This window comes from Spermophilus citellus, assembly GCF_964194105.1.
Source record: "Spermophilus citellus genome assembly, chromosome: 4".
In the NCBI taxonomy this organism is placed as follows: Eukaryota; Metazoa; Chordata; class Mammalia; order Rodentia; family Sciuridae; genus Spermophilus; species Spermophilus citellus.
Window position 1 is genome coordinate 17,798,156 of NC_138185.1, and position 27,896 is coordinate 17,826,051.

General features: G+C 39.8%; 1 protein-coding gene across 9 annotated transcripts in view; it reads left to right on the forward strand.

The window, feature by feature from the left end:
* Nucleotides 1-27,896, forward strand: part of CHD6 (chromodomain helicase DNA binding protein 6) — a 211,092-nt gene that overhangs the window by 171,219 nt on the left and 11,977 nt on the right. For all 9 annotated transcript variants that reach the window (XM_081289966.1, XM_081289958.1, XM_081289959.1 and 6 more), the window contains 11 exons: nt 520-623; nt 3,874-4,003; nt 5,610-5,670; nt 15,353-15,413; nt 16,141-16,357; nt 17,934-18,142; nt 19,028-20,611; nt 23,584-23,735; nt 24,095-24,301; nt 25,328-25,780; nt 27,621-27,812. In XM_081289966.1, the coding sequence (XP_081146092.1) occupies nt 520-623; nt 3,874-4,003; nt 5,610-5,670; nt 15,353-15,413; nt 16,141-16,357; nt 17,934-18,142; nt 19,028-20,611; nt 23,584-23,735; nt 24,095-24,301; nt 25,328-25,780; nt 27,621-27,812 (3,370 nt within the window). The remainder of the gene's footprint in view (nt 1-519; nt 624-3,873; nt 4,004-5,609; nt 5,671-15,352; nt 15,414-16,140; nt 16,358-17,933; nt 18,143-19,027; nt 20,612-23,583; nt 23,736-24,094; nt 24,302-25,327; nt 25,781-27,620; nt 27,813-27,896) is intronic.

Below are 27,896 nucleotides of genomic sequence, written 5' to 3' on the forward strand. Positions count from 1 at the left end.
ATGGAAGGTGATCCTCAGGGTTTTACAAAATTACATATAAGAGGAAATGAGGGGTAAGAGAAGAATAATACAAGTGGAAGAAATGATTTACAGTAGAGGGGGTAGAGAGAGAAAAGGGGAGGGGAGGGGAGGGGAGGGGTAATAGTAGAGAATAGGATAGACAGCAGAATACATCAGACACTAGAATGGCAATATGTAAATCAATGGAAGTGTAACTGATGTGATACAGCAATCTGTATACGGGGTAAAAATGGGAGTTCATAACCCATTTGAATCAAACTGTGAAATATGATATATTAAGAACTATGTAATGTTTTGAACGACCAACAATAAAAAAAAAGAAAAAAAGAAACATTGACCCACCACCTTCTGAATCTTCCTCTTTGTTACTATTCTAGCATCTCGGCATGCAGTTATGAGTGTGACTTAATACTAGGGTTAGGCCAGTGGCTTTTGTATTACTTGTATTGTGTGTGTGTGTGTTAAAGGAAGGCTGAGCCTGCGCCCTTTCTTCCACAGGGAACTGGATGTGCCTCTGCCCGACATTGACTACATGGAGATCCCAGTGGATTGGTGGGATGCTGAGGCTGATAAGTCCCTTCTCATTGGCGTGTTCAAACATGGTGTGTATTTTAGTGAATGCATCACCTCCCCCAGGAAAGATGATTCAGGCGATCTTTTACTAAGCTTCATATTCCTGCAAAATTCCACAGTCCTATTACATATCTCTCTCTTAAAAAGTAGAATCTACCAGGGCGTGGTGTCACACCCCTATAAAGAGATAATATCTCAAATTGTTATCTGAGATAAAGATCACAAGTTCAAGATGAGCCTCAGAACTTAGACCCTGTCTCAAGATAAAAAGTAGAAAGGACTATAGATGTGTCTCAGTGATAAAGCACCCCTGGATTCAGTCCCCACAAAAAAAAGAAAGTAGAGCCTTACCCTTTTGAACTCTTGATGAATGTGTGTTGTGTAACAATACTGTGAACATTATGGCACTGAGAAACTTCAGAAAGGTTAATGTGACTATAAACAACTTATTTGGTGTTTATCTACCTCCCCCCCTTTTTTTTGGGGGGGGGTACTGGTGATTAAACAGCATCTCCAGCACTTTTTATTTTTCATTTTGGGACAGGATCTTGCTGAATTGCTTAGGGCCTTGGTTATTTGCTGAGGCGCCTTGAACTTCTTGAACTTGTGATCCTCCTGTCTCAGCCTCCTGAGTTGCTGGGATTATTGGTGTGTGCCACCACTCCCAGCTCTCATTCCCTCTGAATACTCCTTGTACCTGGTGCATAGTAGACACCAAATGATTCTTGAGTGAAGAAATAAATAAATGAGGGAAACTTAAAGGTTTTATCATTTCATATATATGCAAAATTCTAAGGTCATCAAACATAATTTACATGCCTTTAGTATCTTTTGCCCTATTAATTTAAAAATCTAAGCATAGATGATGGCATGGAAATTTTTTTTTTAATATTAACCAAAAGATTAAAGAAGAGTGAGAGAGGTTTCTGAACAGCTTAAAGAAACTAGAATTAGTAACTCTGTCTTCACTCTGGCAGCGTTTTAAGAACCTGCTCTTCATTTCAGCCAACTGTTAAAGATAGTTCACTTTTCAGAGATCATGTGTCAGGAAACCTCCTCTGCCTCACCTCCATGCCTTGGTTAATTGTGTGCTACAGTGTTGCATCCATTTTCTTTTTAATAAGAGATACACAGCTGTTCATGGACTGGAGTTTGGGGGATCTTTAGGTCCATCCCCAGACAGCCAGCTCCAGCCATGCTTAAATGAGGATAAAACCGTGGTTCCGTCTGTAAGCCAACCCCAGGAGAACTGGCCAAGTCTTTGATCAAGACTTTAGCCGGCGGCAAGAAGGTCCTGTAGCAAGCCTAGGCAGAATGATGCTTCTTACAGCTCTCCATTGCATTAAGTGACTATTGCACCCTCTTGGGCAGCCTGGATTTATGAAGAGTTCCTCAAGATAAAAATGAGTGTTTCTGTTCACATTCTGAGATAGGAGCTTATATACTAAGTAAAAAGAGGCAACAGCCACCACCCCCTCAAAGGCCTGTCATTTTGTTGCTTTTCTTTGTTTGGCCATAATAGTCCCTACTAATCTCTCTTTCAGGACTATCATTAGGGCTTTCTAGGGAACCTCCAGCTTCACAGTTAATTAAGAAATAGAAATGCAGACTCTGTCTCTAAACTTTAGACTCACATACAACAAGAGAAAGTCTACAAAGTTGGAACTTACCCAGAGGGCACAAGAAGTGTCCCAGCCTACTTCTTGCCATGTCAAGCACAAGTGTATGAAGGCAGGACACTTACTGACAGCTAATCTCCCTCGATGATAAGGACAGCAGAGAAATAGCCTTCACTATCTTACTATCAGATGAATCACCCCTCTTTTCATGAAAAGAGGCTGGTGGAGGCAGTGACAGAAACTTCTTAAGGCAGAAAGTATATTGGGGAAATTTTTGTTTTGATGTGAGCTGAGGCCAAACACACACCATGATGTTTGGAACAGAAGAAATCTGAGCAAAACTGACTCATCCAGTCAGGTATTTTTTTGAGTATATGCAGTGTTTTGGCCCTGTGCTGGATACTAGACATATATAATAAGCAAAACAGAGATTCTACTTCTATGGAGCTCACAGTCTCAGAAGAGACATTTATAGTAATCAAATAATTACCCTAGGGAATAAGCAAATAAAGAAGAGCACTGTAATTTCATATGCCATGTGCCTCATTGGGCAGTACTTGTCATGGAAATGTCAGGAAAATCAGTTTGGATTAAAAGATGAAGTACCTGCAGCTCCTTGGAGATAAAGTACCAGGTGCTGCCTGCAGATGTGTAGGATACAACTGCATCAACAGTAATATGAAAACAAAACCAAGATAAAAATGGAATACTCAAACAAAGTAAAATCAGATCTGTTCTTAACAACCAGGCTGATTATTGTTTATATTCAGCTCTTCCATTACATGCAGTATGCATAATATAGAACTAGAGATTGACTTTATTTGTAAGGAGAATCATCACAAGGATTTTGATGATCTTGAAGTGTTTCCCTCCAAGATAGTTTAGTATGACATTAGATTTGAGTGTTTTACATGGCCAAATTCTATCTCATTATAAGATTACATTAGATTCAATTAAAAAAAAACACATTCTCATGCTTGGATTTTATAGAATTGAAAAAAAAATGTTTTTTCATTATTTCACATCCCTTTTGAGGTCTTTCTTCTGGGTCAAAGTGTTCCTTCTGTTGACTTTGGGAATTTGGTGAGAAGTGATTCCAAAGCCTTGGCCAGTGTGAATTATAGTTCCACACTGAGTTTGTGAATACTGAGGTAATAGGTTTATTTTAACCCAATAAGCAATCATAGTAATCCTCTTTATAATTCAGCCCTTGTGTCCCCCATTTTGTTCAGCTTACCTTTCTAACACATGGAATAAAATTGGACTGTAAGAACAGAAGGCCCATTTAGGACATAACAAGGTATCCAGAGCTGAGGGATATGAGGAAGAGGTTGCAAAGCCAACTTGTCTGATTCTTTCTGCTGTTTGAAAGCAGCAGACAGGTGAGAATTGTATCTGGATCCTGCATCTGTTCATAGACACACAGTCCATAAGCTCTTAATTTTGGTGAGGCCTGCTCGGAGGTGTCTGCTTTGTCTCCAGAATCTTTCCCTATTAGGAAGTCTCAAAGGAGTCCATTAATCCTAAAGCAGTATTTTTTGTCTGAGTTTGTTTTGTTTTGTTTTTTCACTTAATAAGGAAAGAAAAGTGACTGTCTAGGGCCCATGGCAGATTTGATGTGTTCCAACATGACTTCTGACATTTCTCATTACTTAAATAGGTTATGAGAGATACAATGCCATGAGAGCAGACCCAGCACTCTGTTTCCTGGAGAAAGTCGGGATGCCAGATGAGAAATCCCTTTCTGCAGAACAGGGTGTTACGGATGGTAACTCAGACATTCCTGAAAGGTGAGAAGGCATGTAGGTTGACCTCGGTATGAGATGCCATACCGCCAACCTATAACCCCTTCCGTGTACATCCAGCATGCTTATCTTTTCCTCAGTGTCCAGCATCTCCCTTAAACTTTGCTGCAATGCCACTACCTTCCTAAATCACTACTTTGGATCCACCCTACTATGCCTCAGACCTGTTCTTTAACTTCCAAATACTGTGTAACCAGTTACCAATTCCTCTCCTTCATGGGTTCCTCAAGCTGCCCACCATCCTGTACAACTTGTTAACCAGGTTCACTTCTTTTCTGGTCAGAGGATTCTCAAGGAAGAATTCAGACTTCTCATACCTGACAAAAAACTAAGAGGCACAGCAAGTAAAGGTTTCCTGACCTTAAAATTCCAGTATGGGCCTGTGAGTAAGGTAGATTTAGGACTCACTGCTTGGTGGCTGTGCATTTTAGCCTATCCTTGGGTTTGGTGCAAAAATGTACTTTGGCTGACTTTCATCTACTGTAGTCATAACATCAACAGCTATAAGTTCTTAGGAAAAGTAACATAATAGCTAAAATCAGCAGTTCTCCAAAATATACATATTTTTAGGAAATGTGTTTAGTAGACCTTTGGCCCCAACTTCTCCCCCGTACTACTTGGCATTGCCAAGGACTGTGGTCAGGCCTGACCATGAGAGAATTACATTGTCCAGAGCCCCTAACTATCTTTGAGAAAGAAAAGAGTTAACATGAATTTTCTACCTATTCTTTAACCCCTGGGAAACCACATTAGCTGTCATGCTATTCTTTGCCCCCTAGGCATTTTCTGTTGACAAATAATAAAGATACATTCTGGGAGATGTTAACAAAGCCCAAATGACTAGTGATCTTTATCTTAGGTTCACCAGTTGAGGGAAAAACCACCTGGGACAGGTACCTGAAAGTGGCATAAAGCTTACATTTTTGTGGGCTATTCTTTCTATAGTTAAGCATTGAAAGTAGGAGATTGTCCTGCCTTTAGTACCTGAGCACCAAAGATAAGCGTATTTGGGACAGGAATATTTCAAAGTCAATTTTGAAAAGAATGATGAAAAACAGACATCAAAAATAGTTAACGTTCACGAGAGAGAAGACATTAGGCAGCTAATATGGCCATATGTACCTGATGGCAGAGAGCAAAATGCTCTTCCTTCTCAGTGGTAGAGAAGAGCTCGCCAGAAAGGTATCCTTTGCCAGATGTAAGTCATTCTGTGGGAAGATTCAGTCCACTATGATCTGGGGCTGGTGCATCAGGCCTCAGTCTTTTAGCACAGCTTTGTCTAGAACCTGTTCTTTTATCAGAGCCACATATGCAGATAGCTCTTGATGGGAAGTAATTACCTTTATTCTGATAGTATTGCCACAGTCTCAGCTGAATGGAAGTCCTTCCCTGTAGAAGGGATGACACCATTTAATGATAGTTTCATTTTTTCCTAGTGTCTCTTTAATAAGGGAAACTAAGATTTTGAGTGCCTGTGAAGGAAGGGATCTACTAATATTCCCTTTAGTCAGTGATTGGAGTAGGGGGTTCTCTTTCAAGCATCCTAGTGGCAAAATAATTCCTATATGGTATGTGATTGCTTTTATTTTAGAGGCAGCACGGATAAAGAAGACAATGCTGAGGACAAATTAGATGGCCTCCAGAAACAAAAGGTGAGTCAGATGTGCTCTTTCATATCCAAAGAGAACCCTTGCTTAGGGACTCAGTGGCATTGCTGCTGCTGCACTGTATTTCCCCCATGATTTTATAATGGAAACCTCAAACATTCAGATTGCATTGCATTTTTATTCTAATTTAACATTTTTTTAATTTTTTTAAAATTTTCAGGTAGCTGTAGCTTTAGATGCAGTTGTAAAATATAATGTAAAAAGATCCTGTATTTCCTTTATCTAGTCCTCCCCTCAGTCCCTCCCCCACCACATAGTAACATCTTACAAATTATAGTATGATATCACATCCAGAATATTAACATGGATAGGGTACAGGAAATTTCATGACCACAAAGATTATCATCTTGCTATATTATAACCACATCTACTTCTTTGTCACTTTCACCTCTTTTTAGTCCCTGACAATCAAACTATTTCTCCATTTTTATAATTTTGTCATTTTAAGAATGTTCTGTAAATGGGATCATACAGATGTAACCTTTGGAGATTGGCTTTTTTCACTCAGCATAATTCCCTGAAGATTCACCCACGATGTTAGCCATACAGTCATTTCTTTATTTCTGAGTAGCATTCCATGGTGTGGATGAAGGATAGTTTGTTTTATCACTCATCCATTTAAGGACATTTTAGTGATTTCTACTCTTTGACTATTAAGAATAAGACCTCTAAAAACATTTGCATACAGATTTTGTGTGGACCTTCAATTTCATTTCTCAGTGATAAATGCCCCAAGAGTAAAATTGGTACGTTTTAATTTTTTTTTTTTTTAAGAAACTGCCTGCTTTTTGAGAGTCTGTACCATTTCATATTCCCACTAGCAATGGATAATGATTTGCTTACTCCACATTCTCTGTCCTCAGCAGCTTTTGGTGTTGTGACTATTTTTAACTTGAGCCATTCTGATTGGTATCATTGTGGGTTTAATTTGTATTACCCTATGGCTAATGATGTTGACCACTGTTTTATGTGCTTAATTGTTATCTTGATGTCCTCTTCAGTAAAGTGTTTCTTCATATTCTTTGCCCATATTCTAACTTTGTTGTTTGTGGGTTTTAAGTTAATATTTTATTTAGTTCTTTGTAGCTTACAGATACTAGTCTTTTTTCAGGTAGATGACTTACAGATATTTTCCTTTGGTTTCCACTTTAGCCTATTCATGTTGTCTTTCACTAATTTTATGAAGGCAGCTTATCAGTTTGGTTCTTATGGATCAAAAACTCCTGCCTTCTTTTACATCTAAAGATTTTCTTCGATTTTTTTTTTCTAAAAGTTTTAAAGTTGTACACTTTAGTCTATGATCTGTTTTAATTTTCACATAAGTGAAGAATATTAGCTCAACGTTCATTTTTTTCCTTTCATTAACATTTTGTAGTTTTCAACATGCAAATCCAATACATGTTTTAGATTACATCCAAGTATTTCATTTTCTGTGGAACAAGTGTAAATACCATTGTGTTTTTAACTATAGTGTCCACATGTCACTATACTGAAATGCAATTGATATTGTATGTTTATTTTGCATCCTGCAACTTTGCTGGACTTGCTTATCAGTTCTAGGAACTTTTTTCCTTAGATTTCTTGGGATTTTCCTTATCAACACCATGTCATTTGAAAATAGGGACAGTTTTTCTTCCTTTCTGATCTTTATATTACCTTTTCTTGCCTTGCTGCACTGGCTAAAATTTGTAATCGTGTGTTGGGTTAGAGTGTTGGAATAGACATCTTTTCCTCCTTCCTGATATTAAAAGGAAGGCATTTGTCTTACATTGTTAAGTATAATATTAGCTGTAGAGGTTTTTTTGTTTGTTTAGATCTCTTTATCTTTCTATTGTGCACATTGAGTACTTTGTATTATTCTAAAAATTTACTGATTATAGGGCTGGGGATATGGCTCAATGGTAGAGCACTTGCCTTGCAGGGTGAGGCACTGGGTTCAAGCCTCAGCACCACATAAAAAATAAATTAATAAACAAAAATATTGTGTTCCATCTACAACTAAAAAAAATTTTTTTTTAATTACTGATTTTTTTTTTATTCCCTTGCATTCTTCTGTTGAGCCTTTTTTTTTTTAATGTATGTATGAGTCTTTTTTCTTCCATTTATTGTATTTTTCAAATCTAAAATTTCCCTTTGGTTTTGATTTTTGTTTCTTTGCACTTGCTTAGCAAGAAGTATGTTCAGAATTATTTATTGATGGTTTTTAAATTCTTCATTCTGATAATAATTAAGAATCTATTATCTCTGTGTTGGGATCTATTGACTCTCATTTTTCCTCCAATTTGAGATCTTTCTGATATTGATGTGATCTTCTTCATTGAAACCTGGACATTTGGGGGTATTATTTTGTGAACTCTAGAACTTATTTGAACCTTGTAATTTTTTTTATATTTATTTTTTAGCTGTAGTTGGACACAATACCTTGATTTTATTTATTATTTTTATGTGGTGCTGAGGACTGAACCCAGGGCCTTGCCATGCTAGGCAAGCGCTCTACCTGAGCTGCAACCCCAGCCCCTGAACCTTGTATTTTAATGGGCTTCTTTGACAACTCTCTGGCACAGGAACAAGGTTTGGAGATCCAGGTTCATTCCCTTTAACACCTGTTAAACAGGAATTAAATTTGAGCCCCCACATTAGTCTTTGATGGTACCATGGAAGGGCACAGGGCTCATTCTTACCTATCAGGGGCAGAGGTCCTGGCTCTCTACTTAGCTTTCTTTTCCTAGCACCACCCCTACAGGGGAATTGGGAGCCCTGTTGGCACCCAGAGAAGGTAGACATCTAGATTCCCCATTCGGCCTTTGCTGGCTAAGTGGGGTGAGCCAGTTTTTTCTGTTATTGGGCTGGAGTAATGCAGTTTTTGTCCTAACTTTTTTTTTTTTTTAATGTCCCTAACCTCCTCTTTTCCTGATCCTTTGCTAGAGGAAACAGGCTTTTGTTGGAGCCTCTGGCATTTCCACAGAGCTAGTCTACCTCCAAATCTGAGATAGATGAGACAAAAGGAAAAAAAACCCAGAGAACTCATCCATGTTGTTCCCTGGGTCCGGAGGTTCCTGGTTTGCCTTGCCTTCTTCACCTTTCAGAGTTTTCTTTTATTTGTTGTTGTTAGTTAAAAATTGAGTTTCTTTATAGAGCACATTGAGAAATTAACAGTGATTAAGCAATCTGCATGTTACAAAACCAAGAAAACAGAAGCTGGGGTTGTGGCTCAGTGGTAGAGTGCTCACCTAGCACAGGTGAGAAACTGGGTTCAATCCTCGGCACCACATAAAAATAAATAAATAAAAATAAAGTCATAGTGTCCACCTGCAACTAAAAAAAAATTAAAAATCAAGAAAAAAAGTCTTTGAATTGATTTACAATTAACAGTATTATGGAGAAGTATATCTTTTTCTAGGTTTTGGTAGATATGATTTTTTTAAAAAGGCTGTTTACCATCCCATTAACTTGTTTCTAAACTTAAATATTTCAAACCCACCCAGCATATACAGCTATTATCAACTATCTGTTTCATAGGCTAACGTAGAGTTTCTGTTGCACAAGATTCATTTCTTTCCCACTAGCACTCACTTTTATTTATTTTATGTATAATGTCCAGGGCTTTTAGTTGTAGTTAGAGTTAGGAATAGGGAAATGTGTATATCCCAGAGAAGTCTTCGTTGCATTTTTGAAATTAATTTCTGGAACTTTGCATAAGCAGTTTGAAACATCATCTGTGCCCCAGCATCATTTGACCAAATCTCTGGCTTTGAGCAGTATCTGTTATAATTCTATGGATTCTGGATCCCAAAGGTTAGTATAGCACTGTCCCCAAGTGGCTTCATTGCCAGAGCCCTCTTTTCTGATCACTACCCCAGAATTATCACTTCTTTCTATTCTATTCTCTTGATTCTAGCTTGCAGAATGTATAGTATTTACTTTGACTTCTATCAGTTTTGATTCCTATAATAGTAACAATGAGGGGCTAAGGATATGATTCAGTAATAGAGCAATTGCCTGTCATGTTTGAGTTCCTGGGTTCAATCCCCAGCACCACAAAATAAATAAATAAAAGAACAGTAACAATGATATCACTTTCCCAAAGTGGAAAATAATTGTTTTCCAAGGACATGTTTCCTTGAGAAACAGTGGATTGAAATGAATCAGCATGAAGCATTAGACTCTAGACCTAAAGGAAGTTGGGTTCTGGTCTTGACAGTTAAAATCCAACCTCTCAGTTCACATATTATTTCTTTTACTTCTCAAATCCTTAAAACCTGAGCAAAAGCAGTTGGAGTTGGAAGTGACTTCTCCTGGATTTTAAGGTGGACAGATCATAAATAGGTTTAACTTGATTTCCAGTGTATGTGCTAAACAGCACATGTAGAGGAATGGCCTGTGTCTGAACCAGGTCTGCTACTCCACCCTCTTGCCCTATACCAGTATGCATTGCAGATCCTGGTTAGTTGTTTTCTCCCCAGTACATGGTTAAAGAAGCCCAAAGTAATGTGTAAAGGGCCTCTCAAATGGGTCAGTTAAACAGACCTGGGCATAGAGAAGTACCATTCATTAGGATGGGTGGGGTCTTAGCATTGTGTGCCATTTCCTGTACAGCATCACTGTCGGGATCATTCTAAGTCCATGCAGGAATAAAAGAGGAACATGCTACCTTCTAAGCTAGCCCATTGCATTGGTGAATGACACCGCCTTATACCAAACCAGGAGTCTGCCTCCCATTTGGTTCTGTAGGATTTTACATTCTTGATCAGCTACTGTTGTTAATCTCTAAATCTCTTCAGACGGAATATCCCCGGTTCCTCTGTATTTCTTCATATCCTCTCCAGATCCCTTGCTATTTTGTGGTCTCTTCTGGAGTATTTATTCTTTTAAAATGTGGCATTTAGAAAAATTGAGTGTTTTTAGGCTTAGGAGGGACTTCTGAGTTATCTGGTCTTCTCCTTTTCTTGCCCTTTCTCTATTTTAATGCCAGTAGCACCTTTGATCAGTAAGCAGTTACTAGCTGCAAGATTACAGGTTTGGCTGGATTCAGTGAACCAGTTAGTCTTGTATTTATTTGGGTTTGGGATGGTCTGGAGCCCAGAACTGTAGTGAAAATCTTTATCAAACTTATAAGTATATAGGGAGAGTAGCATCTCTGTTCAGAGATGTAGCAATAAGTAATGGCACAACTGCAATTAATATAATTATATTGTAATAAGCATGACTTGTCCTTGCTGTGCTGCAGTTCCTACCACAGGTGGCTGTGCTGGGTCTCAGGTACTGTCCAGAACAGAAGGCCTGTAGATAGAAAAATGAAATCATGCCCAATGAGATATCAGAGAAAAAAAAAAAAACTTGCAAGAAAATTTTATGTCCAAAATGGTCATGTTTCATTGTAAGAAAATTTTAGGAACCAAACAAATAGTCTTTTCTCGTGAGTTAAGAGGTTGCAAGTTCTATGAACTCAAATAGTAATTTTTGTATGTGAAATACTTTCACACTCACCAACCCATACTTCTCTTTCAATTAGGCCTTATTCTTATCCCTAATGTAGGGAACTCAAATAGTTTTATAGTCAGCTGCAAAAAATACTGTACAATCAGAAGACACAAGAACAGTGTCTTCCCTGTTCACATTTTTTTCTAAATCATGCTGTTTCTCCATAATAAAATCCTTGGATTTTATATTTATGACATTTTATATGTATCTACTGTCAGTACAAAGTTTATACACAAGTAGCATGCTTGATTTTCCTGGAAAATGAAAATCTTAGTGGCGTCTTTTTAACTCTGCCTTTGTACATCTTGATGCCTATATACAGAGAACTCATGTTCTCCTGGCAAAAACCCTATGCATCCTTCAGTATCTAGCTTACAGGATGCCTCATAGATGTCTTTCCCTTACCTGGTTTGGGTCTGGCAAAGGTGGTGGCTTTTCTTGTTTTCCCACCGTGTTTAAGAGCACTTAAAATACTGTAGGAACACTATTTATTGTCTTTGTTTCGTAACCACTGGGCTCCAGAAGGTAAGGATTCTATTTTTTCTGCTGTCATAGTCCCAGAACCAAGCAAAGTTCCTAACACTTATTAGCCAACTATAAGAAGACAGTTGGCCACTACTATGGTGTGATAAGGAGCATGCTTATTCTCAGGCCCACTGCCCCCATTTTGTAGGCTATAAACATTTCTCAATTGGAAGTATCTATGGTGTGATAAGGAGCATGCTTGTTCTCAGGCCCACTGCCCCTGTTTTGTAGGCTATAAATGTTTCTCAGTTGGAAGTATCTATACTTGTAAATTTCAGCATTGAAAGGATTTTCACAAATAAGCAAATACCACCTATTGCATTGGCTCTGGGGTTTTATGAAAGCATAGAAGATACCCTGTGCCTACAGGTCCCACCTGGTCCGTTCTGCCACTGCCTTAGCCAGGCCAAGACCGAAAAGGGGATGCTTGCAGGCCTCAGAGGCAGTCACAAACAAGGGCACTAGACCTCCTGATTTCAGATAAGGAAATGGAGCCCCATGCCCCAGTAGGGAAGTAAGAACTAAGTTACTTTAGTTATAGACAATGCATGTGAAGTCTTTGTAGGGTTTTTCCATCCACCACAGCAGTACTGTACCGTGGCCAAGAATTCACTCTCTGAAGTCAGGTCTTGTGGGTTTGAATTCCATGTTCACCACTAACAGTGCAATCTGGAATGACATTATCAACTTCCTCATTCCTACAACTTCCTCCTGTCTAAAATGAATTATTATAATAAAGAAATGAAAAAAATGCATATAAAGTAATGAGTACAGGATCTGACCGCTTACCTGTGCTCAGTAGGCCTTTGCAGATTGCTGCACTGTTACTATATTATGAAGCCTTCCTTAGAGCGTATATTCAAGTTAAAAGAGAACTATTAAGTGATGATCTAGTAGCTGGACTGTTTCTCAGTATTTCCTCAGTCCCAGCTACCATTTGATGAGCATTTGCTTTGTGCCAGCATTTGGTTAAATTCTTGTCATATTTGTACTCATTTGTGCCCTATAACCACCCTAGAAGGTAACACTGTTGTCTCCATTTTGCAAAAGAAAAAAATGAGCTTGAGAGAGATCAAAACAACTTGCCCAAGGCCAGGGAGCAGTGGGCTGCTGGATTCCAAACCACATGTGTTCCCAGGATGGAGAAATTGAGTGTCATAACCAATCAGTGTCCTTTGTTGTTGGCACTTTCTGAGGCCCCTCACTCTGAAACAATTGGCTCATACTTCTGAGATGAACATTTCTTCCTGAGTGAGTCATGTAAGCAGAAATTGAGGTTCTAAATGTAAGCATGCAGTTGAGATACAAGGGCCTTCTATATGCTAAGAGCCTGTTGGCTTCCTGTGATCCAGGACTGTTGCTGCTTTAGCTTTTCACATATTCATTTTAACTAAAATTCTGACATTTTTCACTTGAGCTACTGATAAACTTAGTCTTCTTCATTCTGTCATTTCTTAAGAGAGAGGATGGGATACAGAAAAAGACACTTGCTAATACCAGAAGCTTTCTCTACTTGAGAGTTTTGCCTAAGGCTATACATGTCTACTACTGTGCACTGAAAGAAACTGTGGATTGACTGGAAGGGAAACTTGCATGCCCTGTATAACTACCTCACACAGGCTGGGAGCCTCCACCCATGGGTTTGGGGTATAAATGATGCCCACATCAGCCACTACTATGGTGTGATAAGGAGCATGCTTGTTCTCAGGCCCAAACCCCTGTTTTGTAGGCTATAAAACATTTCTCAGTTGGAAGTATCTATACTTGTAAATTTCAGCATTGAAAGAATTTTCACAAATACTTAGCATATCCAAAAGTGTTCTGACAGGAAGATTTATAAGGCATAGCAAGTTGGTTTTGGTTTGGGGTTTTGTTGTTGTTGTTGTTGTTGTTTAACTGCCTAAATAGTGGAACAGGATAGCAGAGCACATTTAAGTGCCCCTTCAGAATGGTACAGTAGATCATCCTGAGGTTTCTTCTCTGTATTGACTCTAGATGGCCGGAAATAATTCTGGCCTAGGGAAGGGAGTTTACTCGTGCTTCCTGGTTCTGTGTTTTGATTCTTCAGAACACATTTTCCTCTCTTGTTGCCCTTTTTTAGATAATTTGGAGAATTGAAGTGTTGACTCTCAATATCAGACTGCCTAAGTTTAAATCCCGGCTCTGCCACTTGTTAGCTATATTACCTTTAGGCAAATTACTGAACTTTTCTAGAGCTTGTTTTCTGCATCTGCAAAATGAGGAAAATATTGTTCCTACCTCATGAGACAGTTCAGATAACTAAATGAAACTAAGTTGTATTAAGTTTTTTTTGCACAATGCTTAACAGTTTTATTAGTATCAGTAGCTATTGCCATTCTCAGGAGGCTGAGATAGCAAGGAGAATGGCACGTTCAAGGCCAACCTCAGTAATTTAGCTGAGAACATGTCTCAAAATAAAAAAGGGCTAGGGTTATAGCTCAGTAGTAAAATGCCCTAGGTTCAGTTCTCAATACCATAAGAAAGAAGAAAAAAAAAGTGTGTTGGGGGGGTGGGGGGAATGGACTCCTGTCCTTTTTATCTTTTCAGAGTTTTCTTTCTTGGGCCCTTCCATGATATCAGGGTTCCCAACAGAGTGAGTGTTTTGAATTTTAACTACTGACAGTTGTACATAATCTGTTCATTCCTACTGTATTAAAGTACTGGTCTCACATTCCAGGGGCATCAGACCCTTTCACTATCTCTGTCACATACTCTTCACTTTTTGTACCCTCTTAAAAATGTAAGAATCATTCTTAACTTGAGGGCCACACAAAATGAATAAAGACTACAGTTTATTATTCTCGTTCTCTCTGACCCTGTGCTGTTATACAGCAGAGTCTTGACTCCTGAAGTCATTCTGTGCCATCATTCAGTCAAAAAATAGTAGTCAGAAAACATTTTCAGTGTTACAGATAGAGTTCAGTTAAAAAAAAAAAAAAAAGAGTATGTTCTTTCTTCCCATCCCCAAGCTCCCACATGTACCATATGTAAGGAGTTTTTCAAATTCCATGCCTAAAACCAAGACATGGCCCAGGAAGGAACCAATTAGCACTCACTTGACAAATGCACCAACTTGGACAAGCTCTGTGCCTGTGATCTTACTCCAGATTCACTTGGAGTTTCAAATTGTGATTTTAATTTTAAATTCCTAGGGCTTTGCGCCATCAGGTCTCATGTCTGGAGCAGTCATGTTTTATGAAAATAGTGTCTGTTGCTGTGAAGTGAGCTAACCGTAATGAACATGAGCGTGACACTTTTTCACAGCAAAAAAAAAAAATGCAGGCATATCCTCTGTGAAATGACAGTATTGAATTTTAAGTGATGAAGATAAAGCAAATATTTAAATTCACAGCTAAAATAATGCTTGTAAAATGTAATTGCCAGGGAGAGCGTGCCAGTTTATCTCTATGATAAGAATCATTCCAAGGGGAAGAAAAAATTTATTTCAAATAAACTGCCTGCTGACTTTTTTTTAAACTGTGCATAAGTAAGCTGTGTTGATCAGGTACCATCTTGGTCTTTAAGATGTTCACAGGAAGGATGTCTCTTGTGCATGCTTATTCCTGTTATATAGGGCCTCTCTGAGGCAGTTTCTTCTGATCTTCAGTTTTGCTGATGGAATGGCTTTGTTTATCCCTAGGAAAGTTCCAGTGATGGAGGTGATGGCATATTTGGTGAAAAGAAGGATGACAGCCGGGCAGGTGAGACTGTGTCCTTCTAAAGGCAAAGAAAAGTAAGGTCCCAGTTTGATAGTTATCCTGAAGTTTACATGTAATAAAAACACTAATTTTTAAGAAGACTCTTTAAAAATCACATAAGTTGAGCTTTTTTAAACTTAACTGGAGTCACATGTGGCTCTGGCTTCCTTTACATAGCATTGAAATACAAAATTAAAATGAATGATGTCTTAAATTACAATGGAGTCTGAGGTAAAAAGAAATTATTATTTCATTGATTTTTTTTTTTTTTAAGGATAGAGGTTTGGTTTTTGTAGTTTTTGTTTGTTTGTTTGTTTTGTTTTTTGTTTTTAATGTTTTCTGAATTTATTCTGACCAGAGGCTTTGGCAGTTGGAAGAACCAACTACACAGAAGCCAATAGTTCTATATGGAGAAGGGGACAGAGTTGACTCATTCCTATGCTGTAGTTCAAGGTCCTCAAATTCTGCCCCCACAGAAAGGGACATGTGTATTTGAGAGATAACACCAGCCACAACCTAAGGCTGTTTCTAAAGCAAGATTGCAGTCCTTCCCCCTCCACCTAGCTCCTGGGCTGATTGTTAAAATAGCAGTTACTTTGATTAAGTTCCTTTATTTTTATTTATTTTATTTATTTTTATTAAGTCAGCTTTATTTTTATTTTTATAACAAAACAATCACACTTGTTTTAGCTCTGTTTATAAATACTAATATCCTCACTGATGTTTGAAGCCCAGGATGGCTCCGACCCAGACAAATCGCCCTGGCCAGTTCCATCTGCTCTCACAGCTCGTCTCCGGCGTCTGGTCACTGTGTACCAGCGCTGCAACCGCAAGGAGCTCTGCCGACCTGAAATCCTGGGACCAGGTAACCAAGGATACTGGGTTCAGGAGGAAATGTTCAGGAGAACCTCAGAAATGGACCTCATCAACAAGGAAGCCCAGAAGAGGTAAAGAAAAGTAAGGGCAAGAGGGCATACAGAACTGTTCACTGGGTAAGGGTGACAGAAGGTAAATCTAAGAGCTGGAGGGCAAGTGTTTTTGTGTTCTCTTGTGACATCAAAATTCATTTTAAAAAACCTTAACATTAATGGTGTTATCATGGTTTTTGAGGAGTCTGAGGAGATCTGGGACACCCTTTTTTAACAATTCCCAGATTTTTGTGACTTTCCAGCTTGCCACTCTTCCCTGAGTTAGGCCACAGTCTCTAGGGATGTAGTTTAATCAAACCATTTCAAATCCTGTAGTAGTTCTGGCAACCAAGGGAAAAGTGTGTATTGAAGCTGTCTAATATATCTACAAGTCTTTATCAAGCCTTAGAGAGCAATAAGTACCATAAAATGCAAGCCCAACAGGAAAGAATAAATTGCTGGTAATTACTTATTCATCTGAAAATTAAGCTTAAAAAAAAAAAAGAAAGAAAGAAAGAAAAAGCTGTATCAGTAACACCAGGCATGGTGGCACATACCTTGTAATCCCAGCAACTTGGGAGGCTGAGCCAGGAGGATCCCAAGTGCAAAGACAGCCTGGAAACTTATCCAGACCCTGTCTCAAAATAAACTAAAAAGGACTGTAGTAGAGGACCCCTACATTCAATCCCCAGTACCACACACACACCAAAAAAAGACTACAGTACACAAGGCCAGAGTAGGCTAAACTACAATTCTTTGAGTCTTTACATCTCTGTCCCCTTGATGAAGCATCCAGTGAAGTAAAGGGCACCACAGAAAATCCAATTATTTTTCTGAACTCCTGACTTTATGAAACTTGTTAATTCAGGCAAAATATTTCTCCCACCTGCCATAGCTGCGAGAGAAGAATCAGAACACTTCATCCCTGTTCCTCACTCTTCTACTGGCCCCACACTCCCCATCCTGTTCCTAGCTACGGTGGAAAGCACCATGCCCTCCTCATAAAGAAGTAGTAGCATGTCATTACCCTAGTCCCTAAGCCAGTAGCGTCATTCCATTAGATGAGGATCCTTGTACCCCAGAGATGATTGACATGGGCAGCCTACACTAGGAGAGCTGTGGGGAGTGGGGCTGCACTGAGGTAGCACTTCCCTTCTCCACCCTAGTTGTCAATTATAAGATGGAGAGGTCAAACTTAATGGTCTTGGAGGATCCCTACAGAATTCTCTGATTCTATGTGGTCATGGGGAGAAGAGAAGACAAGATATTTAAGCCTATATAATATTTTTAATATTTAATCTCCTACAAGTGGAAGTTAATTAGATTCTAATTCCTAAAATTAAGGACTTGAGATAGCAAAGTCTACACACATGACTTTGAAATAGGGAGGTAAATACCAGAAGGAAGAGCTGAAGATTTAAAAGTGGTTCCTTCTTTGATAATCTGTTATTATAAACCTCTCAACCCCAATTTAACTTAAATAAAAATGGACAAACCAGTCCACCTGCTTTCTTGATTTCATAGGCTTTTATAGTATGTGCTCAATAAGTAGTTTGGCCTTTTTGGAGGGGGGAAAAACAGTTCAATTTTTTTTCCCCTCTGATTAAATCTCAAGGTGGACTAGAAGAGAACAAGCAGATTTCTACAGAACAGTATCTTCCTTTGGAGTGGTTTATGATCAAGAAAAGAAAACCTTCGATTGGACCCAGTTCCGCATCATTTCCCGTTTGGACAAGAAGTCAGATGAGAACTTGGAACACTATTTTTATAGTTTTGTGGCTATGTGCCGAAATGTCTGTCGTCTGCCCACATGGAAAGATGGTGGTGAGAAAACTTTTTGTCATAACGTTTTCAGATGAGATGGGGAAAGAACATGCTCGTGTGTTCAAACTGCAGGGTTACTTTAAATGTAACTATGCAAGTGTAGTCTCCCTGAAGAATTCAGGTAAAGACAAGTAAGTTCTTAGAAATTCATGAATTTTTAATTGGATCCACCCCCCCCCCCAGTAAAATAGTTTACCTCTCTCCAAATGAAGTAACTGATGAAAGTTAAAACTCAGATTAAAACCTCACAGAAATATTGAGAGACTACCCGTTAACTACTTTTACTAAAGAATGGGTGTTTTTTTTTTTTTTTAAGTAACATTAAGATTTATCCTACTCTGAACTTTAGAACTTCTTTTAATTAAATCTTAATAACTTTAAATGTTTTCTTATGTATTGACTTATAGAAAATAAGTGGCTGTCATTATTGAACCTATCCAGCATGGATTCCCAGCTGTTGACAGTGTGCATAGACATCCTGCCTTTGCCCAACATGTGGCATGGTTAAAGTGTTTTCATTCAGACCAAGGAGCTGGATATTTTGGAAAGAACTTGGAGTCATACTCCAAGATCTGGATTTGAATTCTGGTTCTGCTGCCTTAAGCAATGTAGCTTATTTCATCATCCTTAAACAGGAATGATACTGACATATCATAGGATTTTTGTGAGAACTAGATAACACGGCAGAAGTACCTAGTGTAGAGGGTAGATGGCGTATGTCAATTAAATGGCAACTATTAAGTACAGAACTGATGTTTTCTTTCACCTTCAAGATCTGTCCTTGTCCATTCTTTTTTAGTTTCCTAAAGATGCAGAGGCTCAGCGGGAAGGGAGTATCTAAAATCACCTTTAAGTAATAGGCTCTGCATTTCCCTTCCTCTTCAGGTCCCCCTGATGCCACCGTCTATGTTGAACCAATCACAGAGGAACGGGCTGCAAGGACTCTGTATCGCATTGAACTGTTACGGAAGATCCGTGAGCAGGTGCTCAGGTGTCCTCAGCTGCACGAGCGCCTTCAGCTCTGTAGGCCCAGCCTATACCTCCCAGTCTGGTGGGAGTGTGGGAAACATGATCGAGACCTGCTCATCGGCACTGCCAAACACGGGCTCAACCGCACTGACTATTACATCATGAATGACCCCCAGCTGTCCTTCCTGGATGCCTATAGAAACTATGCCCAGCATAAAAGAACTGATACCCAGCCACCAGGAAGTCTCTGTTGCCTTTACCAGGCCAACTCTAAACTATATGAATCTCTTACCTATACTCAAATGAGTAGGACTTCAGAGTCACTTGAAAGTGAACCCGAGAATCTGGTGAAAATAGAAAACAGAGATGATCATCTTGTTCTGCCTGGAGGCAACTTATCTGATATGACTTGTGAAAACTTTATTTCTAAAGTTCAAGATGTCATTTCCATCAACCATGATGAAAGTCTGCTGCCTGAGTCCTTAGATAATATGATGTATGGTAAGAAGGTGCTCAGCCGAGAGGCAGGCTCTTTTCAGGAGAGCCCAAATACCAATATGGACTCTAGAAAAGATGCCATTGCCATCTCGGCAAGCAGAGATGGGAGCTGCCAGCCTGGTGGCCATGAGACAGCAATAACTTCAGGTTCCTCTCTTATGAGTAGCTTAGAAGAAGGAGTAGCTCAAATGAACATTAAAAGTGGAAAACATTTGTTGATATCGATTTCAAAGGAAGGGGATCCCTGCTGCAGTGAAACAGGGCAGAGACCTGAAAGCATGGGGCAGCTAGAAGCCAAATGCTTAGCTTCCCCTGTCTTAGATGCAGGAAATGGAAGTGGGCTTGTAGATATGTGCAGTCTTACTGTCTGTGACTCCAAAAGAAACCTCTCATCCGATCAACAATTAATTGATTTATTAGAAAACAAAAGTTTAGAAAGTAAATTGATTCTGAATCAGAACCAGAGTGATGAAGATGAAGAAGAAGAGGAAAATGAGGAAGAAACCTTAGTAGTGGCAACAGACACAAGAGAAAGGTCAGAGGTTTTACGTCTCACTGAGCCTGCTGCAAATATCCCAAGGGAAAAGAGCCGAGGCTTCCCTCTGGAAGAAGCCAAGAAAGGAAGCCTGGAGATAGTAAGCCAGACTCCTGGACCACAAAGGTCCTTTCCTCCAGCAGCCTGTCAGTGCCACTGCAAACACATGGAGAGGTGGGCACATGGCCTTGGGAGTGATGAATTTGAAGTGGAGAAACCCAAGGCTTACAACCCAGACCTATACAGAAGCAAAGCCAGTAATACTGCAGTGGAAGGTGAGCCCACTGCTCTTCCATCAGAGCCGTTTAAAGTGAAACATGAGCTTTTAAAAGAACCTTGGAAAGAAAGTGCGGAGGGGAAAAAAAGTTTCTCCATATATACTCCCGAAGGGAGTGAGCCCAAGTCCGAAGACATGGATTTTGAGAATAAAGATGATTATGATCAAGATGGGACCTGCCATAGTCAAGGTATAGTATGTAAAATTTTGTAGTATTTTGGATAAACCAGTCCTTACATGACAGGAAGGGGCTACATGATAGGGCCACTGAATGTTTTACAACACCATGTGCTTGAAACCAAAGGTCATAGGTCTCGGTCTGAAACAGAGTAGCAACTGTGATCATCCCAGAAAATTGAGGTTAATTGTAGATCATAATAGCAGCCATGTGATCTGGGCAGGGGCTTGTGTGCTTTTATGCAATAGATGCAAAGTCCAGTGCTAAGGAGAAGTGGTTGGTTCTTACACTAGATCAGGTGCTTCAGGTTGGTTAAAGAAGAACAGCTTTGGGACCTCAGAGACCGCAGCTAATATAAGAGCCGTTAATTTACAAGAACTTCAAAAATACAAATAATGTTCACCTTTACTGAAGTGATGGAAAGTAGCATTTATTCATGTCATTGTCAGAACTCAGTGTAATATCAGTGCATTTTTCTTGAGGGTCTTTTTGTAACAGCAAAATAAAAATAAATAAAGTAACCAAACAAATAAGTCTGACCTTTTTAAATAGAGAAATCTTAGATGAAGTTTCAAGTGAGAAGGAATTTCAAAATGTTAAGAAAAAAATAAATGTGACTGAGATTCCTTATGCTTTACATGAATATAAACATATAATGGTAGGGATCCTGAGGAGCAACAGCAGCAAATGATTCTTATTTGCTGTTTTTGTTTCATCAGATCCAAGAGGGCATATTAGGATGAACAAAGAGAAAGTGTTCATTTGTTCTTACTATTATAAAAACCAACCCTGCTGATGTCTGCCTGGTGCTGGTTGTAGCACTCAGGGAGTGAGACAGGCACAGCTTCTGTTTCCTGGGACAGTCGTTTTATATTAAAGAAGGGAAGAGAGTAGAGTGGTTAATCTTCTTTGAGTTACCTAGCTTCTTTTTGTTTTTACACTCCTCTCTTTGGTTTTGGTCACTGTGGTCCACATCTGTCTTAGGAGAGAAGCCAAATCAAAAGTCACAAGCTAGTTAGGTTGAGGACTGAACTGAACTGAAAACAGCCTGATGGCTTCATGGCCCCACCAAGCCAGAAGCTAGTAAGGACCATACCCCAGGCTTTTTCCTTGCCCCAGGCCTCCAGGTTTCCAGTTATAAAATCCACATTACTTTTTGAACCCTACTATGGAAAAAAAATCACCAAATAATCAGTGTTTGGAAACCCAGACCATCAAATGAGCACAGGGCAAATGTGATTTAGACAAGAAAAGTTCCTCTTTCCCTTCTTCTTTGGTGTCACCTAAGTCAGGGTAGAAGAACCATGAACCTCATACACGTTATGATACTGGATAAGCATCACGCACATGTATGGGTGGGGTCTCCTGCACCAGTGCTGCTGAAAGTACTTTTGCAGACCTTGGAGGGGATCTTCCACACACGGGAGGTGTGGGATACATGGTGGAGAAAGGTTAGCCCTGCTCTGGAGACTAGAAATCAGCATTCCTAAAGAAGCAGTAACTCTACCGGTGTACTTGACAGGGCCAGCCCCCAGTTTTCATGGCTCCTCTGCTTAAAACCTCAATGGTGCTTCCATCAAGTACATAATCAAATTCAATTTTTCTCTCAAGACTTGTGGGACTCAGGACAATTTAGATGATTTTTATTCCCCCCCCCCCCAGCCTCCATTGTCTTTTTTGTTCCTTGGCATGTTCAAAATAACCTTCCTTCACTGCCTCCTCACCTCTCTGGGTGTTCTGTCTCTACCAGTCTACATAGGGAGATCCTTCCCTCTTAGTCTCTGTCATAGTACCTTATTTTCTTCACTTTATAGAACTTATCACAGTCTGTAATTTCAGTCATTACTTTATTTTTACTACTTTCCCATGAGACTCTTAAGAACCCTGAGGGTCCTCACTAGTGTGGCTTGCTTACTCTGAAATCCACCAAGCCTAGCAAGGCTGTTGATAGTAAAGTTCTCTGCAGTTCCCTAGGAGACTTGCAGCCAGAAGTGAAGTCACCACACTTTTAAAGGTAGACAGACATTCCTTGTCATTTCACCAAGAAAAAATGACCACAGCTTTTCAGCCCTGGGCATTTCGCTGCTATCTGTTCTTCCCTGTCATTATTGGTAAGTGGATCTTTGAAAACCCATTTCACATTGATAATTAACTTTCATCATTACTTAAGCTTGAAAGGAAGGAGCTGCATCCCCCCCACACACACACCATCCCCTTGCATCAATGAAGTAATTGAAATGTTCCAGATTTCTTTACATTGTTTTTGACATGAATCTGGTCTCCTTTACCTGTGTTGTGTCATGAATCTTCATCATTCCTCATTAATATCACCCCCTTGCTGTGTTACATTTTATACTTCATAGACTGTCCCTTCAAATGTTTTTTCTCTTGTCCGTGATACCAATGAGAAATGCAGCCACTCATCTCCTGTTACTCAGAGAAATTTCCCTTCTCTCTTCTTTCATTGTCCATGTGGGTACACTCTTGGTATGCAGCATGTACTGGTCCTGAAGCAGGATTTGCCTTTATGGTTTCACTAACTTGGTTCTCTTAGAAATAGAAGATGTAGTAATTAATATTCAGTTTAAGATAAGTTAGCACAAGTATGGGGTTGTAGCTCGGTGGTAGAGTGCTTACCTAGGACACATAAGGCACTGGGTTCGATCCTCAGCACCACATAAAAATAAATAAATAAAACAAAGGTTTTGTGTCTATCTACAACTAAAAATATGTATATCAAGAAATAATAAGTTACCACAGAATAAGCTGATTTAAAAAATGAAAAGACAAGGGCTGGGGATATAACTCAGTTGGTAAAGTGTTTGCCTCGCATACACAAGGCCCTGGGTTCAATCCCCGGCACCACAAAAAAAAAAAAAAGAAAGAAAAGAAATGAAAAGACAAATATGGATGACCTAATCACTTAGATCACTATTATCTCCCAAGCCCCTAATTAGGTTTTTTTTTTAAATCTCCTTGTCCAGACTACCCAGGGAAATACTCTGAAGAAGAAAGCAAGAGCTCGGCATCAGGCATCACAGGGGACCTTGGGGAAGACCCCCAGGAGACCCGAGCTCCTACCATTGCTCAGCTCCTACAGGAAAAAACTCTTTATTCCTTCTCAGAGTGGCCAAAGGTATCTATCAGAGCTTTCATTCTCCACTCAAAGCATTATCAGCTTTGATTCCTGTGTTTCAAATTTTTTAAAGTATTTCCATGAAATGAACGCAAGGTAAATGTTCAGTATCTTTTAAAAAGTATTAATTATATAACATTTAAACACTGAAGATATATGCCCTTGACTAAAAAAGTGCCAAATTATCCTCATGTTTATAGTACTATTTAATCTTGATTGGACTATGAAACTTAAGGCTTATAAAGTATGAGTACTTTTGAGTGTTCTTTTCTAACCAGCTCCTTCTGGTAGGAAAACCTGACCCCTGATCTCAAGAGACTTTGTGCTTATTTCTCAAAGCTGTTATCTTTTTATCCCAGGATCGTGTGATAATTAACCGCCTGGATAACATCTGCCATGTGGTGTTAAAGGGGAAGTGGCCCTCCAGCCAGCAGTATGAGCCCTCGGGCACACTGCCCACCCCTGTCGTAACTAGCAGTGCTGGTTCTCGAAATAGCCTCTCAGAGGCAGAGGTGGCAGAACACAGTTTCAGCAATGGTGCAGCATTGGCAGCCCAGATCCAGAAGGTGAGGCCATAAGGAGAACATGGACCACAAAACACAGAATGGTGGCCCCATTCCATTTTCAGTTGAGTCTTTCATTCAACAAATGTTTACTGAATGGATGGTGGGTTTTTGTCAGAGCCTTTAGAAACGGAGGAATTGTTAATTGAGGTATTTGGACTTTAACCCATGGGCTGTGGAGAGCTGTTAAAAGTTTTGGAGCAAAGGAATATGTACTGAAAGCAGGGTTTTGCAGCTTGACTGGTGTCTGCAGGTTAGCAAGGGGGTGTGCTGGTAGGAAAGAGGAGTGCCTCAGCTGGGGGCCTTGGTGGGGAACTGATACAATAGTTCTGAATTGTAGGTTAGAGGCAGAATGGGTACAAAGAAAGGAACAAAGGTGGCAAGGGTGATTTGATAACTTGTAAACATGTAAAGAGAAGGAAGCATGAAGAGATGGGTGTGTTCAACCCTTGGACAATTCTGAGAGCAATAGGAACCAATAGAAATTAGGAAATCAAGGCAGGAGTGCACAGGTAATGGGTTCTATTTGAGGGAGGTTGTGAGTACACTGGTTCTCACTCTCCGTTGCACATTGGAATTTGCTGTGGACTTTGAAAGCTACTGATTCTGATTTCATTGGTCTAAAATATGATCTGGATATTAGGGTGGAGTTGTTTGGTTTTTTGTTGTTGTTTTGTTTTTTGAGTTTTTTTTTTACTTCCCAAATAATTCTGATGTTGAGCTGAGGCTGAGAATCCTCTGTTATAATCTTGTGGCTGTTAAGTGTAGTGCAGGGACCAGCCGTGGTGGCAGCCTCTGGAAACCTTTTCAGAATGCAGACTCTCAGGCTCAACCTCTGGCCTATTGAAATAGAATCTGCATTTTAATAAGCAATCCAGATGTTTTGGTACTAAAGTGTGAGGAGACTTGAGTTGAGAGAACTTATAGAAGCTGTCTGGAAATAAGCCTAAAAATCAGATCGGGAAGAGGAGCTGATGTTCAGCCACAAAAGTGACATTCAAACCTCTTTTGCCATGTGTGTGTTTACAGGAGAGCTTCTTAGCTCCAGTATTCACAAAAGATGAACAAAAGCACAGACGTCCCTATGAGTTTGAGGTGGACAGGGATGCTAAGGCTCGGAGCCTAGACCAGTTCTCTGCAACCCACGGGCACCCCTCCATCATCCTCAATGGCTGGCATGGGGAGTCAGCTATAGATCTCTCCTGCTCATCAGAGGGGTCCCCAGGAGCCACATCCCCTTTTCCAGTGAGTGCCAGCACCCCTAAGATTGGAGCTATCGGTTCACTTCAAGGAGCCCTTGGTATGGACTTGTCTGGAATTCTACAAGCTGGCCTGATTCACCCAGTGACTGGACAGATCATCAACGGAAGCCTCAGAAGAGATGATGCTGCCACAAGGAGGCGAAGAGGGAGACGGAAACATGCAGAAGGAGGGATGGACCTAATCTTTTTGAAGGAGCAAACACTTCAGGCAGGAATCTTGGTAGGTCAATTTAGTAAAACATTGACCTTTCTGAACAAGGAAGCAAACCTTCCTCAGAAACCAAGTATTTTGGTTTATGGATCTCTCATCACTCTTTCAGTTGTCCTACTTAATCGCTGTTGTTATAAGATGTAGTCTACCTTTTGTAGAAATAGATGCTAATCCATTAATGGCTCTTCATTCATGTGTGGCCTGGGAAACTGAGCCAGGAAGTCTTGTTACTTCAGATAGAAGAAACCCAGATCCTCCACTGTTTCAGAAGAGCCTCTGACAGTTGAGAGAGCAAAGCAAGACAGCAGGGTTGACCTTTCAGCATTTCCTCAGTGTAGTGAGGGCCTCCTCCTGTACAGCAGGAACAGGAGTCAAAACTGGCTGTATGTTAGGCCTGGCTTGACATCAGGTGACATCAGGCACACTGCTGAGCCTCGCTTTGCTCCTCTGTAAAACTACCTAGAGGGTTTGCTGTGAGAGGATTCACTAAGATCACACTAATATTCTAAACTCAAAGAAGATCATTGTGAGCAACGAGAAGTCAGAAACTGTGTACTGGCCAAGAGAAATCTCCTTTAGACTTCGCTTAATGCTTAATATTGGATTTTGAACACATTACATGTAAACACATTAGAATCATATTTCAGGTTGTCTAATTTTAAAAGAGAAAACAATGGCCAGTACTTATTGAGTACCTACTATGGGCTAGGCACTATGTCAGGGTTTTTCATGGTCCTGTTTGATCTTTAACAATACTGTGGAGATAGATGTTTTATAGATAAAGAAACTAAAACTTAAAAGCATTAAATAATTTGCCCAAAATTATCCAGCTACAAAATGGCAGAACAGGAAACCAAACCAGGGGCCTTGTATTTTAGATCCTGAAAGCTTTACTTCTAGGCTAAAGTTATTTAGGGTATGTCTTCCCCTTAGACTTTCTATATAATTTTGGAAAGCTGAAGTGGCAAGCCCTTCTTCCCCTGCCTAGTTCTGCAAGCTAATTTTAAGAGGTTACATTTGTTACATTTTGTTTTGTTTTGTTTGCAATACTGGAGTTCAAACCCAGGGGTTCCCTGCCACTGAACTACATTCCCAGACCTTTTTTATTTTTTATTTTGAGACAGGGTCTCTCTGAGTTGCTGAAGCTATCCTCAAACTTGAAATCCTCCTGCCTCAGCCTCCTGAGTAGCAAGGATTACAGGCATGCACCACCTTGCCTGGCAAGAGGTTACCTTTTTTACAAGTACAAAGCCATGATTTCTCTGTAATACTCAGAATTCTGGTGGAATGACTAATAAAAAAAAAGAATTTTTAACATTTTTTTCCTTGGCCTCAGAGTATTTTTTAAATTTATTAATGCAGCCCCCTATTTAGCACTGATACTATATTTTTTAGTAGATCCCTATTATAGGCATTGGTAATACAGAAATGAATAAGACAGACATTCAAACTATAGGGGGGAAATATGTGAGCAAATTTCAGTGTGGCGTTTTCTGTTAGGTAGAGAGCCGTAAACAAAGTGCTATAAAAGTCAGGAGCTGGAACAGCCAATATTGCCTAGGACAGTCAGTGGAGGTGACAAAGAAGTAGACAAATCAGAGCTATCAGGATGGACTTAAAGTTTGCCAAGTAATCAAACGGGAAGAAGGAAATTCAGGTGGAAAGAGTACCCATCATGTGTGAGAGCAGTGGTCAGGAGTGTGTGCGGGATTCTAATGCAAGCACCCAGCCATGAAAGTAGGTGGTAGAAATAGACGGTGAGGTTTGAAGAATACCTTGTGTGTTTAAATTTTAGGAATTAATTTTCATTTGTCAAAATCAACTACACATGCTCATTTTTTTCCTTCAGGAAGTCCATGAAGACCCAGCGCAGGCCACCCTAAGCACCACACACTCTGAAGGCCCCGGACCTGTTACCTCTGCCCCCGAGCCTGCAGCAACCACCAACAGCCAGGCTGAGAAAGCTGTTCCCAGCAAGAGTCTGCTTGACTGGCTGCGGCAGCAGGCTGACTACTCTTTAGACATGCCTGGCTTTGGGGCAGTAAGTGTTTGCTGGTGCTACCTAAGACTGCTGTTAACTTCCTGATGACTTGAGGCCAGTTTTGACAAACACGTGCTATTGAGG